Source organism: Octodon degus, unplaced genomic scaffold, assembly GCF_000260255.1.
Source record: "Octodon degus isolate 3935 unplaced genomic scaffold, OctDeg1.0 scaffold00081, whole genome shotgun sequence".
NCBI classification, from domain to species: domain Eukaryota; kingdom Metazoa; phylum Chordata; class Mammalia; order Rodentia; family Octodontidae; genus Octodon; species Octodon degus.
In genome coordinates this window covers 3,198,941-3,215,256 of record NW_004524657.1, presented here as the reverse complement: position 1 = coordinate 3,215,256, position 16,316 = coordinate 3,198,941, and the positions used below count along the sequence as shown (strand labels likewise).

The window sequence follows — 16,316 nt, the reverse complement described above, 5'->3', positions numbered from 1 at the left end:
AAAATGAGGTATATAAAGTAAAGCCATATTAATATGCTGAGCTGTGAAAGGCTCAAGTCAATAACTTCTGTGGATAACCCACTATTATTGTGGACTGCTGGACTGTGTTGGATTGTTTTGCTGAATTCACGCACCTATAGTATTTAGATGCCAATGGAATACCCATTTCTGACAGGACTAAACAAAAAAATGGGATACAAAGGAAGGACCATTTTGTATTTGTATATACAGAGTAGTTGGGATAGATATACAGCTACTTTTGCTTAATTCAATGAGAAGAAAGATTTGCAGTAATAGTATTTGGACAGGATATCCTGTCTGCTTCTTGTACTATGGATAACCACTAAGAAGATAACAATGTACAATGTATTAATTATTGAAAATGTCCTATTAATCAGTTTTGAAACTGTCTTATTAGTTGTTTCTCAATAAAATAAAATTAAAAAAATAAAAACAGAATGCGCTCAAAGTTTGAATACATCTGTGCCCTTCACTTCAGTAATAATGGTAACATCTGAATGTTTATTACACAGCCAGCACTCGGTAGGTGTTAGACAAACACCACCTGAGCAGATCTTCACAAATCCTGTCTGGAGAAGGGGAAGACTGAAGCAGAGGAGTCACTAGCAGTTTTTGCACAAAGATGAAGGTAGGTGGATGAGAGGTAGACAGCCCCAGGAATTCTGTTCTGCCTCTGCAGAACCACTTACATGAGAAGCCCAACGGCATAAGCTATTTAAAGCATAAAATAAGAGATGGGCAATAGGAAACAGAGATAGATCATTTGCAAATGAGAAAGGGAGCAGGAGACAGAGAGAGGAGGGGAAGAGAGGAAAAGGGAAATAAAAAGAATCAGGATGTGTTAGGTGCCCATACCCACCCCTGAGGCAGATGCAATCACGACAGACAGCACCTGTCTACTAATAAAAAAAAGACATAATGACTATCACATATGCCCAGACATAAACCTAGTAGGAAAGAGTATTCAGAAAAAAGAAGAGGAGGGTGGAAGGAGGAGCTTCCTGACCATAAGATGTCCCAACTCTTCCTCTTGCTTTAAACACAAAAGGAAAAATGCAATTTACCCACTGATATGGGCAATTAAATGAAGAATAAATTTTATTCTCAGTAACAATGAAATACTAAAAGCTGGTCATTATAATAGAAAAGCAAAAGGAAAGATGTGTTCACTTTGCTTTTTTCTGAAAATACAGAATTACCACTTTAATATGCTGCCAACTCTTCGCTTGTTTTTATTTGAATTATTCCTTTTACGGATTATTCAACAATATTTAAAAATTAGAATGGCTCCTGAATGATATTTAGACATACATCTGGATTATTTTTATCTTCAAGTAAATACCATGCAGTATATTCTATAGAGCCTACAATTTTGAGCACCTACATAAAAATATGATACCCTATTAAAAACAAGTAATTATATTTAAATATGTCATTTGAAAACGAAATTTCCAAGAAAAGTTTTGCAACCATGAAATAAATTTAAGAATAAAGTTATGAACTGACAAACACATCTGCAAGCATTCCTACAGCTCTTCTTGCCTTCAGTAAAGAACATTTTAAATGACTTTCTCTAAATTTATTCTAGTAATTTTCCACCCTTTCTATATTTTGGGAGAGTGTAACAAAACAGAAAATCCATTTTTCACATTAACACCCATGCCCTGTTTTGGTATTCTAAGGAAATGAAGTTGAGTATTTTTTATTTTTAAAACTCAAAACATTAATTTTAAAGTTTAAATTTCAAAAAAATTTCAAACTTGTTCCATAAGAAAAAGGAATTCAAAGGAAGATTTGCTTTGTAATGTCATTCAAAGGATCACATTCCTTACGCCTAAGAATTCTGAAAAGCTCTTACAATTTTGCTGGAAGCATATAAATTGCCTATGTTCTCAACCTGAATTAGATATTCTGGCATTCTGCATTAACTATTTCTGACTAAAGAAAGTGTACAGGGTATGTCACAGTGTATCAATTTACAGAGATTTTGGAGGACTTGTCATTACTACTCTTTCCCACTGGCTAGAATCCTGTTTAAACAAAATCCTAGCTTGTGTGACCTAAACCCTAACTTCCAGAGGAAAGAGCATAGGCTGAACTTGACTACCATGGTTCTTAGAGCTCACTCGCTGCTGGGCCTCAGAGGTTGGAGAATTATGTCCACTGTTGACAAGCGGGCAAGGGGAGGGTGGAGACATTCATAGGAATATCCACATAACAAACCCAATTGGAATATGCTGTGACCCATGCATATTACACATGCCCCCATACCCACACCCACACCCACACCCCAGTCACTCCTGCAGTGCAGTGCCCCCAAGCATAAACTGTCCCCAGCCTCAACCCTAGGCCCTTCCAGATCTCCTGGCTGGGGTACAGAGTACAGGGGGTCTGGAGCAGCATGCATCACCGACTCCTTGGGACAGGTCTGTGTGAGGGCCCCAGCCCAGTCAGGGACCTAGCTTGTATGTCCTGTGAGGGCCTGATTCCCGCTGCAGCCTGATTCCCAGTAGCATGCCCAGGGTGCTCAGCCACATAGGTCTGTCACATCTGGAGGCAGGAGGCAGGAGGCAGGACAGGGACTTCTTCCCTAAGCCACCTCTATTCACTTCTCAGGCCCGCAGCCCCATCCCTGTTGCCCCAGGACAGCAGACAGTGTAGCTAAGGTCCCTCCCTGATGACTCCAGGGTGCACATGGGGGCAGTCCTCATGAAATGTCCCAGCTGAGTCCAATGCTACTTCACTCCCACATCCTGTGAGGCCTTACTCCCATCTCACAAAGAGAAGCTGTTCTTGCCCAGAGGCGCAGGGCTACTCCAGGGCAGGGTTTCCAGAGATGGGCAGGTGCTGCTTGTTCTCCTAACAACAGCAGGTAACACAGGACAGGTAAGAGGACAGCAGATTCCTCCATAGTCACTGATTTTTCCTTAAAACATTCTAAAGAGTTTGAGCCTTATGATAAAATAAAAATAAAAGGAGCTAAAGACATCCCTTGGGTCCACTGGGACAAGGTTTCCAAGTCCAGCTTATCAGGTTCCAGGCTCAGCCACTTTCTAATCTTCCTATCTGTACTACATGTCTGTGCTGGGTGTCAGGTCTCTTCCTGCACTTCGCTCCCTGCCCCACACCAGCAGGCTCTCCTGGGGCCCAGGGGGCTGCTGCCTATGCAGAATGGGCCTTGCCCCCTCCTTGCACAGCCCACTTCCCTCTGCGCATGCACACAGTCCACCTCTGGCCTGCTTCAGTGGATCACAGGGCCTCCTAACATGCTATTTGCAACAGAGAAATCCACGTAACTCATCCCTCACAGTGAGGAGAACTGAAGGGTGCCATGCTGTGGGGCCGTCCTGGCTAGAAGGCCTGAACCATGGCTCCTACGCTGGTGGTCAAACATGCCAGGTTCTGCAGCCATAGCTCCAGGACCCAGCTCCTAAGCCTCTACACCACCTCCCTAGGCACCCTGCCTGCTGTCACCTCCCTGAGCCATGCAGAAGAAATCACAAGGTGGACTCTGCTAAAACTCTAAGCTTATGAGACAATATCAAAACAACCCAAATTACTTGAAGAAGGCGGACTACGTGAATACATAAATAAAACATCTAATCTGTAGTACCTAGAAAACAAAGCCCAGATTCTGCGGAGCAAACTAAAAGGCAAAGGTCATTATTCTTAGAAATCCAACTTGCAAAAGTTCACTGGCATTGCCCACAAGCCCAGTGCCCTCCCCTCTGGTGCCTACACTGCTTTGTGGGTCACAAATGCTTCCAAACCAACAAGTGACAAAATGCATATGAGATACAAAACTTGTTTTCCTAGAAGTCAGGAAGAACATTCAAGAAATAGAAGCCAATGTCTTCACCCTTAGAGGTTCTTTGAAAGATCAGATTTAAGTCCACAAAATGAGATTATAACCATATTCAACACTCTAGCAGATGACATAAATGTATTAAATCTGAGAGGGCAGGTCCCCCTCTTTGGACACAGTTCATTAAAGCAGAAAGGGGAGGGCACACAGTGACACAATCCCAGTGGGGAGGCAGGGTAGATGGCCAGAGGACAGGTGAAATGAAGCTGGATGGGACTCCATCCACCAGGACAGCAAGACTGCCATCACTGATCCTGATGTTACAGTGCATGAAAAAGGACAGTGTGGTGCTCATCCACACCGAGAGTCCCTGTTACACACAACCTGCCAGCCCTCAGGGCAGGTCACCTTGATATAGGGGAATGAACCTCCTGACCTGAAAGGTATCTGGGATGAGTTCCTGTTCTCTAAAACTGAAGAATGAATTTTGGGAACAGAGGTTAAGAACAGAATATTTATTGGAGAAAAAAAAAAACTTCTGTCCAAGAGAGGGACAAATGGGGAGCCCGAGCCCGTTGCCCCAGAAGCTGTCTCTTCCAGAGATTTTTATAGAATAAAGCCATGTGGTGAGGTGGGTGTAAGGTGGAGAACATGGGAACTCCCTTAGGTGGGCATGAGGTGAGACAAAACTATGGTCAACCAACAAGATTACAAGCACCATTGCTCAGGTAAAATTGACTAACTCCAGGACCAAATGAGGAAGCGAGTCACTTAGCAATAAGGCATGAATATGGACAGGATCTCTTCCTGTTGGAGGTTGGGTTAGTGATTCTTACATTGTGATTGATGCCTATTTAAAATAGCAACCCCTGATGCCCATCCCTAGGGAAATATGTGGTTGCATTTGTTTACTCTTTTGTCTTGAGATGTGGTCCACAGCAGGAGTGTCTGTCTCTTCCAAGTTGCAAAGTCACCTTGTATTCCACCTTGTCTGACTGCCCTGTCTGCCTGCCTATATATTTGTACCTAATTTAGCTGCCTACAACAACCTGAGCAAGGCTGCTCAGGGTACCCTGACAGCAGAGGGGGAGAGCAGACCGAAAGCTGTTCCTCAGTGATCTTGAGCCACAGTCCCCAAGGCCAGCGACCTTCTAGCTTTGTGCACATCACCTATTTGTCACACTGAGCCATAGGCTCCTGGTCCTGTACACATCTTGAGAGGGGTAGAAACACAAGTACAGTAATACGGGGCCCAGGCAGCCTGTGCCAATAGTGCAGTGGGGTCACCAGGAACACTCAGGGGAACGAGAGATGCTTGGGTTTTCTTTTTCTTTTTTCTTTTCATTTTATGTATTTGGCATAGGGTGTACAGGGTCTCACTACACAGATGGAACTTGTAGTGATTCTCCTGTTGTAAGCCTCCCAAGTGCTGGGATTACAAGCACATGCCACCATGCCCAGTCTCAATTGCCATCAAAGTGTGCCCTAAGGGCGGGGCTGGCAAGGCACTCTATCAAACTTCAGCCACTGCACTCTGCCTAAGCAGACGCTTTAATGCACTGAGCTATCTGACCGGCCTATGCATGGATTTTCAGTCAAGGCCCTACTTAAAACTCCAGGGATGATTTTTTCAGTTCACAAATGATCCTGATGTACAGTCAGGGATGATCACCACCAGCACAGGCCATGATAAGGTGAGCCTAGGTAGATACCAAGCTCTCCTGGCAAAAGAGGCCCCTAACCACTCCATGGGGCCTGGAGTCGAGTCCTCACTTCTTGGGTACTGCCTGGATTCGCATTTAGGGCTCATCATTCCTCCCAGACTGGACCTGCATTTTAACAGACACCCCACAGTGGCTCAGAACCACCCATCTGGGCCACATCAGCCCTGACAGCATCCTGGAGTCCTGGTGGCTTCCAGCACAGCAGCGCAGACTGGGGCAGATCTGCTGGCCACAGAAGCTCCCCCGGCTGGAAGAGCTGCTTGCCAAGACTGCACAGCGAGCCTGACTCTGCTGCTAATTGCACCAGGGGCTGCGAAACCTGAGTTCTGAATAAGCCTGCAGAGACGGCACAGCTCAGACTCTGAGAAGTGGCACAGGGACCCTAAGAAGCCTGGCAAGCAGAGCACAGTAACAAAGAGGGTGTGAGAGAGACAACGGTGGCAGCAGCCACAAAATGGGCTTATTAGGAAAAGAAAATACAAATTCAAGAGATAACTCTGAAGGAGAAACTGGCAAAACTTGGTAGCTGGAAAAAAATGATTAAGAAAAGGAAAGAATAAAAATTCAAGTTATTTTTATTCTCCCTAGTAAGAAAATGGTTCCTAGTGCAGCAGCACTTAGGTCCAATTTGACATAACTTCTTTAGCCTCTCTGGTTGCATTTGTATAAAGCACGGAACAAGGGGAGGCTTGGCTGGATGATCCTTCATGACTAACCCTGAGCCCCAGGATCTCAGAATACACACAGCTTTCACCACTGACGCTGGATTCACACACTCCAGAGCAACTGCAAAGCGATTTTCCTACTATTTTTTGTTTTCCTTTAGATCATCCCGCTCCCCAAGCTGTAAGACCTAGCTAAGTTTGACCCTTCTGTTTTCTCTTTTGAACAGGGGAGAACATTTTATTCTGAACAAGAAAGAGGTGTAGACTCAATTTAGTTAGATAATGAGCCTCAAACTGAGAAGGAAGATTGCTTTTAAAACTCACAGTTATGGCTTGAAAAAAACTACTATCCTTAGTAAGATCGAGAATTCATGATGGTCCAGCCTGATGACTTTTTAGGGTGAATTTAAATCAGAATCTCCTTCATACATATTTGACACTGAGCAAAACTGTGGCTTAGAACAGTTAAGAAAAAATCAGGAACCCTTAATACTGGTGATGATATCTAACATATTTTTCTGCTGCAGCTTACACAAGAGTCTCACATACTAGGCAGAACAAATCCAGGAGGTGCTGGGGGCACATGAGGGTCTTGTTTCTTGACCTGGCCCAAGGATCCAGGGCTGGGGCTTAGCCGGCCTGCAGTAGAACCAGGTCTCTCCTCCAATTCAGGCTCAGCCATGAAAAGGTGAGCGAGTTTCACTGAAAGGGTGGACTAGCCCACAGGATGTCTAGACAACCCAAAACCTGAAGGACAAAGCACTTTGGGGGCTTTGGGGGGGAGGGGTTCTTGTTTTGGGTTGTTTTTGTTTTTTTTTTAAGAGCACTGGGGATGGGAGAGCCTTTATGTTCAGGTATAGCCTCAGGCCTTTATTTCAAAATTGTCTTTTATTTCTGATAGTTTTTTTCAAGTGCCCAGCACAACAGAGAAACAGGCAGAAGGAAAAAGGGAAAGGGACTTTATTTTCTTTGAGGACACAGAGAGAATTTGGGGAAGATAAGGAAATCTCTGGATTGGAACAAAGGGAGGCTGAGGCTTTTATGGCCTTTGTGGAGGTGGAGTTTGAAGGGGATGTCTAGATATACCTGGGGGCGCTGACTAGGGGTCTTCCCTGAGGTGGCAGGAAGAATGAAAGAAAACTGCACCCTGGACTGAGTTGGAGAAGAAGGGGGAGGTGGTCTTAGGGAAGATGGGCTTTTGTTTTAAGGGCTTCAGCAGCCATATTAGATGACCACCATGATGATTTAGCAATTCATGCTAGGGCCAGAACCTAGCAATTTTGATATAGGGTCTCACTAAATTGCCCAAGATGGACTTGAACCAAAATTTTTTTTAAATATATGAAAACAACAGAGCCTCTAAGAAAAACATACAAAGTTTTTCATATACTTAAAACACTTAATGATGCATAAACATTAAAGTAGGTAATCCTTAATACAACCATCAGCCAATGTGTGTTTTAAAAGCAATAAATCCTGACTTCTTTTAAAAGTCTTAGCCTTATATAATGTGAATGCAACTATTTCTAAATCAATCAATAACCCACATTGATCATTTTTATAAAGTAACTTCCTCCTAGCCTGGTGTAGTAGCAGATGCTGGTAATCCTATCCCTCTAGGTGCTGCAGTAGGAAGATTGCAAGTTGAAAACTAGTCTGGACAGCCTAGCGACTTGGTAACACCCTGTCTCAAAATTTTAAAAATAGAAATAAATTTAAAAGGCCCAGCAAATGTTCAAAAGCCCTAGGTTCGACTCCCAATATCACCAAGAAAATAAAATAACTAATTTACTCCTTACTAAAAAAAATGCATTCATTGTTTTAAGAACAAACAGCTAACTAAAGCCAACTGGTATATGCTCTTATGAAATGCTCTGGGCATGCAGAGGGAAGATACAAAACTTTAGTAAACCCAACAGGAGTATATAGAAGCTGCATCTCTTTGCTAGCAGGAAAAAGGGATCCATTCACAGCCCCCATGCCAGCCAAGCATGCTCGGCAGGACATCCTCCTATGGCCACTGCCAGTAGACTGTTCCAATTTTAAGACCAGAAAGCCCCTCCAAACTGCACTTTCCCCTTGAATATTACAACATGTAGCCTATCATTTAATTTCAATCTTATTTATTTATTTATTTATTTGCGCTTGCCAATGAAGCACTTATTCTCTACTGAGCCATCTCCCTACCCCCTATCATGATGGCTCTTTATCATTTTAATCAATTTCTACAGCACTGCCAAATAACCAACCAATACATACCCCTAAAAAAAGAAAAACAGAAGTTATTAGTTTCAAAAATCAGCCAAGCAAAGACAAACTGAAGACTGACGGACTGACCAGAAGGACAAGCAAACTGGAGTGATTCCCAATGAGTCAAATCAGCAAAGCAGTGCTCTTTCCAAGAGGTCGGGCCTTGGGACCAGGAAAGCCTCTTTCCATTGATCTTCTTCTAAGATTTTAGGTGTCAGCCCATAATCTAATAAAAGCCAAGATGCCTGTAACTTCAACCCCAAGTCCCATCGGGTGAAGCCAGCTAACACCCAGCCCTGCGCTAGCTTCCCATAAGTAAAATGCGCTGCAATGACCTTTGAAATCTAGATTGCTAAGAAATGTCCATGCACATAAAAGATGAGAAAACAATGAAAATAAAGCTTTATTGTTTTTTTTTTTAAAAAAAAAAAAAACCTCTTGTAAACATGGTAGAAAATAACACCACTGCCCCAATTATGTAAGTGCTTTTTTTTTTTTTTTTTTTTTTTTTTGTGGAACCGGGGATTGAACTCAGGCCCTTGTGCTTGCCAGGGAAGCACTTATTCCACTGAGCCATCTCCCTGGCCCCTTATGTGCTTTTATGATTTGGAAAAGGTTGGATTACACAAAGCAGTGATTACTGTAGGAACTAGAATAGGCCGCACACTGAGGGTACATTTTAGGAAAATCTGAGTTAGTAGAAAAATATGAATAGAGCCTCACTCTTCTCAGTTACAAGTCTTCCCAAATTCGAAATCTGTCAAAATAACAAGTTTACAAAAGGAGCTGGTCAATGATTTACAAAGTCTGCTTAAAATCCTACTAGATAAAATCCTGCCCATCTCTGCTCAGAACCACAGACCGCACTCACAGTTCTGAGTGATAGTTGCAAGTGTCTGGTGAGGGCTGCAGAATTGCACTTAGGGTCACTGCTGCAATAAGTTAGTTAGGAAGTACCTCCCACGCCTTTGTCATGCAGCAGGGACTATAATACCACTGGAATTGTACTTGACAGACAGCTATTTTAGAAGTCCAGTGGAGGAACCCATAACAAACAAACAAGATCAGGAGGGCTCGCTCCTTTAGGTGGACAGTAACAATTTCCAGAGAATGGATAGGGAGTGTTAAGGCCCCAAAATATGCTGCATGGTTGTGGACTTCTGTGCTCTTAGAAGTTAATTCTTCACTTTTTAAATGCAACCCTATTCAGGAACGTTTGACTAGGTGATGAAAGGCCATTCAGGCATAGCAGCCGGCCTTACAGGACTCAATGGCAGTGTGAAGGTCAGGGCCAACACACACTACAACTTGCATCAGTTCTGATGACTGCGAGGGGAACAGACACCAGGGGACTTTGCCCCATGTGGTCACAGTGGCTCAGCAAAGGACACGCTGAGGGTGGAGATGAACTAGCAAAACAAGAAGTAGGATTCATCAATGAAATAATAAAGGCTGCAGGGGAACCCATAGTCTCTACGCAGTGTAAGTAGCTCATTAACAAAAACTTTAATAAACATCAATATACATAAAGCACTTATTAAAAGACGCTGGTAGGGCTGGCCAGGTAGCTCAGCAGACTAAAGCACCTGCTTAGGCTGAGCGCAGGAACTGAGGTTTGATCCCAGGCACCATAAGTCATGTCGGCACTTCCCCTCCTCCCCCCATTGCACACTGAGACTGCAACTGAGACTGGGCATGGTGGCATGCACTTGTAATCCTCTCAGTGCTTGAAAACAAGAGGACCACTATGAGTCTGATCTGTGCAGTAAGATCCTGTAGACCCTGTGCTAAATACATTAAAAAGAGAGAGAAACACTAGTAGAACCTAACAGGACAGGTGTTTCAAATGTTCAAATGTTGACAACATCCAAATTTGTGTATAGTAAAGTATTTCCTGCTTTTAACATCCATGCCATATTCTCAATCACAAATTGATACTACATCCTTTAGACTCAGAGCATCTTTTTTTCTTTTCTTGCGGCACGAAGGATTGGCCCTAGCTCAGCGCACACTAGCCAAGCACTCGATCACCAAGATCCCCCAGCCCTTTCTGAATTTTTGGAAACTGTCTTGCTAAACTGCCCAGGCTGGCCTCAAATTTAGGATTCTTCTGCCTCAGCCTCCCCAGCTGCTGTGATTATAGACATGTGCTATCACACCTGGTTCAATGCATTTTAAGAATATAACTAATGTTTTGGTGATTACCAGTATTCTCTAGACTTAAGCAGAAGTCTATTTTGGAAAAAAATTTTAATATTGCTTCAAGCACTATAGAAATTCTTTCCAATCCCAAGTTGCCCTCCTCCTTGCAGGCTTCCCAGGGGAAACATGGGTTGGGGTGTCTATATTAGTTCACACAAGCTCGCCTAGGTTGGTGCTGAGTGCAACTTCAGTACCTGTCAGGAAACAAGCCTAGAAGGACAGCCTGCAGTCCCTGGGCCTCCAAAAAGAGAGGAACTAGGAAGCTGATACTTAACTGAGAAGTATCTTAGCTACTTTCTCAATGTTGCAAAAAAATAGCTGATGCCTGCAAGTTGAAAAAGAACAGATTTACTCTGGTTCACCATTTGCAGAGATTTCAGCGCACAGTGAGTGGGCTCTCAGGCACGGCAGTGCAACAGAGGGGGAAGGCCGAGGAGCAACAGTTCACGGCAGGGTAGGCAGGAAGCAGCTGGACTTTCTCCTTCTTTCCCTTTTTATTCCAGCTAGGCTATAGGCCTTTTGGATGGTGCCGCCTGCACAGAAGGTGGGTTTTTCCTCCTTCAGTAAGTCATCATCCACACCCAGGATTATGCTAAGCCACTCAGTGAATTAATTCAGCACTCCACACCTATGATCCAGTCACCTCCCCAAAGCACTACCCGCAAGCACAAATGGCTCTCGGGTACATCAGGTATGAGCTGCGCCAGGCAGGAAGTGCTGAGCTTCCCCAGCACTGTACTGGGGCCTTCTACTACGACAGAGGCCTCCTGCATCCGGCCAAATACAGCAAAACAGTATAAAAATTTCAGGACCCACACTGAAGAGCCTGTGTGGCCTGGCCCTGCCTGCCCTACGAGAGGGGAGAGGACTTTGGGGAAGTGACAGAGCTCAGGCTGGGAAAATAAGTATGACAACCCCAGCACCACAGTGGCAACTGAGCTCACAGTGGATGAGCTCCTCCAAGGCACTAAGAATGGCACCTGAGAAGACCAAGCCCCTCACAGGACAATGTGCAGCTGCTTTCAGAACTAGAACTCAACTCACTGAGCCTGAAGAGCACCGGATGTTGAAGTCTGTGACTTTTAGGTCCCCACTCATCCTTTTTCTCTTAAGTTCCACCACCAACGTGACACTTCTACTTGATATCTCACAAATGTCTCAGCAGTGCTAGGTCCAAAATAGGTTCTTGCTCTTTTCCCTCAAACCTGTCCATCTTCAACATCTCAGTAAATACCATGATTTCCCCAATTAGAACTGCCAAAAACCTAGGAAGTACTCATAACTCCTCCCTTTCCCTTTCTGCAAGAATATATCATCAAAGTTCTACCCTTCCCACCACAGATTCCAGTCCCATCCATCCTCACACCATCTATCCATCTGTACCAACACTTTTCTCCCCTCAGGAGGGGCCCTCAGGAGACCAGACCTTGCCTGGACCTCTTTCCCAAAGGCAGATTCCCAAAGCCAAAGTGCAATCACGACACTCCCATTCAGCACTTCTATGTTTTCTAGTTGCTCTAGAACAAAACCCCAGCTCTTTGCAGGGCTGCTCTGTACCTGAGCACCCTCTGCTCTAGCGCACTCACGCCGGTCCTTCCTTGGCACTTGCGGTCTGCTCCCCTCATCTCCTGCAAGGCTCACATCTGAGCTCCTATAGGTCTCAGTGTTAAGACAACTTCCCCAGAGGGCTTTCCTGCTCTTACTCAATGACTTCCCGACTTTGGGGATTGTTTCCCTATTTCAGTTGCTTTTATCTTCCTCGAAGGCACTTTCTATAATAAACATTTTCATTTATTTGCCAAGCACACCCTTTTGGAATGTTAAGTTCCACAGAGGTAGAACTATCTGTTATTTTAGGTGTATTGTTTCTTTTTCCTCCCCTGCACACCTACTCAGGGTACTGGGCACTGAACCCAGGGCCTTCATGCTGAGCTACATCTTCAGCTGCTTTAAATTTTTCTTTCTTTCTTTTTCTTTCTTTCTTTCTTTCTTTCTTTCTTTCTTTCTTTCTTTTTTTCTTTCCTTTTTCTTTTTTGAAACAATGTCCACAAGTTACTCAGCCTGGGCTTGAACTTGTGCCTCAGCCACCCTGAGTGCTGGGATTACAGGTGTGAACCACCACGCCAGGCTTTACTTTTCCTTTATCATAACCAGATGAGACACGCATTATTCCCATTTTAAAAATGAGGCAAGTAAGAATAGAAATACTGAGAACACAGACACAGCTTCTGCACGCAAAAGTAGGAGTCAGTGCGGCTCGGTACAGAAATGCCATTTGTTCCCATCCAGTAGTCCTAGTCCCAATACCTGGATGAAATCCTTGGCCTCTGCATACTTTCTGACCTGTTCTGGCTGTCACCACAGGGGAAGTCCCCTCGCCCAAAAACAGCACCTCACCCCCACCCAGTCAACATGGGGTACAGCCCTGCAGATAAGAGATCCAAGGAAGAATGAGGGGGAGAAACAACAAAGGGCAGGTGACAGGCAGGAGTCAAGCAGGACAGGACGAGGAAAATAGTGATTTTAGCACTGTCTCCAATATCCCCAGGCTGCCTTTTCATTCTATTTCCTAAGCAGCACCTTGTGTGGTCTAGTACCATACATGGCTCTGCAGGCACCTTTCTTGTGTATTCCTCACAGTCTTCCCCAGTGCCCCTTCCAACTTCCTCCTTTGGAATAGGAACATTGTACAAGAACGAAGTAACCATATCAGGTGATAAATGGCAAGTCACAGCTCATTTGGGGGAAAAACAACAGAGAACATGAAAAGCTACGGCCAGCGGGCTGCCCTTGCCCCATTAAGGAAGGCAGTGGATTTGCACTGTGACAGCAGGTTGCTCCAGGCAGAACATACAGGTGGGCCATTCTTCCCTCCGGCCACATGCCCACCTCAGGCTCAGCCTAAGTGTGTGGCTCGGCCCTCAGGACGGCTCCCAGGCCCTAGAGACTGGTCAAACCTGAGAACCAAGTCTAGCCCAGGACTCTCCTGAGCAAGGTCCAAGAACCAGCCCTTGACAAAGCTAAATGCATTGCTCAGGTGACTAGCTGGAAACAGGTATTCACGAAAAAAAAAAAAAAAAAAAAAAAAAGGTCTCCAAAGGTGCTATTTTCAAACTGGGAAGCACAATTCAGGATTGTGAAGTCATCTTCATGGTTTATAAACAGCATAAAAGAAAACACAATAAATGAGAATGTATCGTACGTACTCAAAAGTCAACACTGCTCTGTGAAACTTTTAATTTAAATATTTGCATACATGGTACACTTGATGCTTCATCTCAGTTCATCCTCCTCTGACTTGTTCCAGGCCCCAGGAGGCACTCCCAGGGGCAAGTGTCAAGGCAAAGCCTTAGTGCCTTAGTGAGGGAGGCGAGGTCTGGGCAGCTCTTCCTGGGTAGCAAGTGGTCCCCGGGTGTCTGCCTACATGTTCTCTGTGGACTCCTGAAGCCTGCATCTGCTTCTGAAGAGTCCACTGATTAAATCCATTTCTTTCTGGACACTGACATGCCACATATAAACAGACAGGGAAACACAGTGGCAAATACACCTAGATGATAGTGAGCTGCCAGAGGTGAGAGCAGGCTTAATGTAGTGTTTGCTGTGGGCTCTGGTCAAAAAGCTTAAGACTCTGTCAAGGTTCTCTCTACACCTCTGCCTCCTTCTGGCAGATGAACAGAAAGCAGCCAGGTTGAAACTTTCAAAAATAAACATTTCAAGAACCCACCTGTACAACTGTCAGCATTAAATAAGCAGAATACACTATTCAAATAAGAAAAACAGACATGATGATTAAAACAGATTTTATAACAACACTTCACTCGGAGCCTGACACCATCTCACAGATCCAACAAAGAAAAGGGTCACTTTGGTGACTTCTGGGTGTCTAACACATATGGAGAAAAGCTGCAGCCAGTTTCTAACTCCTCGAAATCTCTGCTTCTTCATAAAAGTGTCTTCCTAAGCAGAAACAAAGACATCTCAGTAACAGCCTAATATTTAATGGTGGTATTCAATCAGCTACAGATTAACTCTGAAAGAGTACAACCAGCTCTCAAGCCCAAAGACCAGACCTACGTCAAAGGTCCCCATTTGGCCTTCCACTTCATTCTGGGAGAGGAAATAAAACAGCAAACAAGGCAGCCTTGAAAACACTGAAAGTATCCTCTTCCCCGGATCTGGGTGGCCTGAGGCGGAGGCAAACTCTCAGATCCAATCATCCCCAAACCACCTCTCTAGGGTCCCTGTGATCTCCCTGCAGGTGGTCAGCAGAATACACTGTCTGCACTGTCGCGTGGTGAACAGCTGCCCCACATAGGATCTACCACATTCACCACCTTCTAATGCCCAGGCCAAGCCAGAGTGCTACACGGTCACAAGGATCCAAAACTGGATTTAGGATCCATAGGCTTTATTAAATCCAAATATACACCATCCAATGTAAGATTCAAAAGAAACATAATTATAGGAAGGGGGGATGCAAAAATAAACAAAGCAATCAGTATTCCATCATTATTTTAAGATGTGTTACTGTCCCTCCCTGAAAAAGAAATGCCATGCTATAGTTTACTGCAAAATGGTTACTGTTTATGCTAGCCACTCAGCACATGCACCTTCATTCTATCAATTGATCTCACACCAGTATTTCCCCTTTCCCTACTTCATAACTTACAATGGTCAGAAACCGCATGTGGACACAAAGCAGCTCCCATGAGCACTGACCCTCTTAGTTGCACTCCCCAGCACACCCTTGACGAGCAGAACGAGGATAATTCCACAGGCAAAGGAGCCAGCACAGCCACCCTCTTCCGCTGTAGCATGCTGCCTCCCCAAGGTGAACCGAACCCACACACTGGCTCACTGCTGGGGGAAAAGGAAGAATGTGCCCAAAATGCTACTAGCACTCTAGTCTAGAATCTACTATATAAGGGGTGTGTGTGTGTGTGTGTGTGTGTGTGTGTGTGTGTGTGTGTGGCGGGGGGGGGGGGAGCAACTTAGTAGCAATCCCAACTTTCTGAGCTCCTGACAACACGTGCAGCTTTTCAAGATCCAGGGATTTCTGAAGTGGCCAGGTCATCACTGCAAGATGCTTCTGCCCAGGGCTGTTCCTCAGCCTATACTAAACCCCAAAATGTGGGCGAAGGGAACTTCAGGTTATCGGGGAAACAGAGAAGCCAAAAGGGCTAAATAATCAGGAATTAAATAATTCTGAGGCCAAAGCCCATCGCGGCCACCCACGGCAGAGGCAGCAGGCAGCGTACGGCGCTTCAGGGGCTGAATACAGAGCCGGGCCTGCGGACCCGAGCCTCAGCTCCCGCGCGCCCTGGACCTCCACCTGGCCAAAAGGGAACTGGGCTGCCATCCTGGCGCGCTCAAACTTTCTCCGCAGCCCATCCTACCGCGTGTCCCACGGGCGCGAGCGCCGGCGGCTGGCGGTGAGGATGCGAGCTGGGTACCCCAAACTCTGCACCGCCCGAGGCGACACTAGGGCGCAGGAATCCCGAAGTGCCACCGGAGGACACACGCGGGGAGCTCTCCTGACGGAACTCCGAGTTTGGCAACTTTGTGGGGCCGGCAGCGTGGTCGGCCGCGCGTCCCGCCCCGCTCCCGCAGCCCCCGCGCTCACCCAGCAGCGGCGTGGCCCAGCGCCCC

General features: G+C 45.3%; 1 protein-coding gene across 1 annotated transcript in view; it reads right to left on the bottom strand.

Annotated features, from left to right (window-relative positions):
• Positions 1-16,316, bottom strand: part of LOC101590493 (dpy-19 like C-mannosyltransferase 1) — a 104,244-nt gene that overhangs the window by 87,533 nt on the left and 395 nt on the right. The window contains exon 2 of the mRNA XM_023721293.1: positions 16,291-16,310. Within this exon, the coding sequence (XP_023577061.1) occupies positions 16,291-16,310 (20 nt within the window). The remainder of the gene's footprint in view (positions 1-16,290; positions 16,311-16,316) is intronic.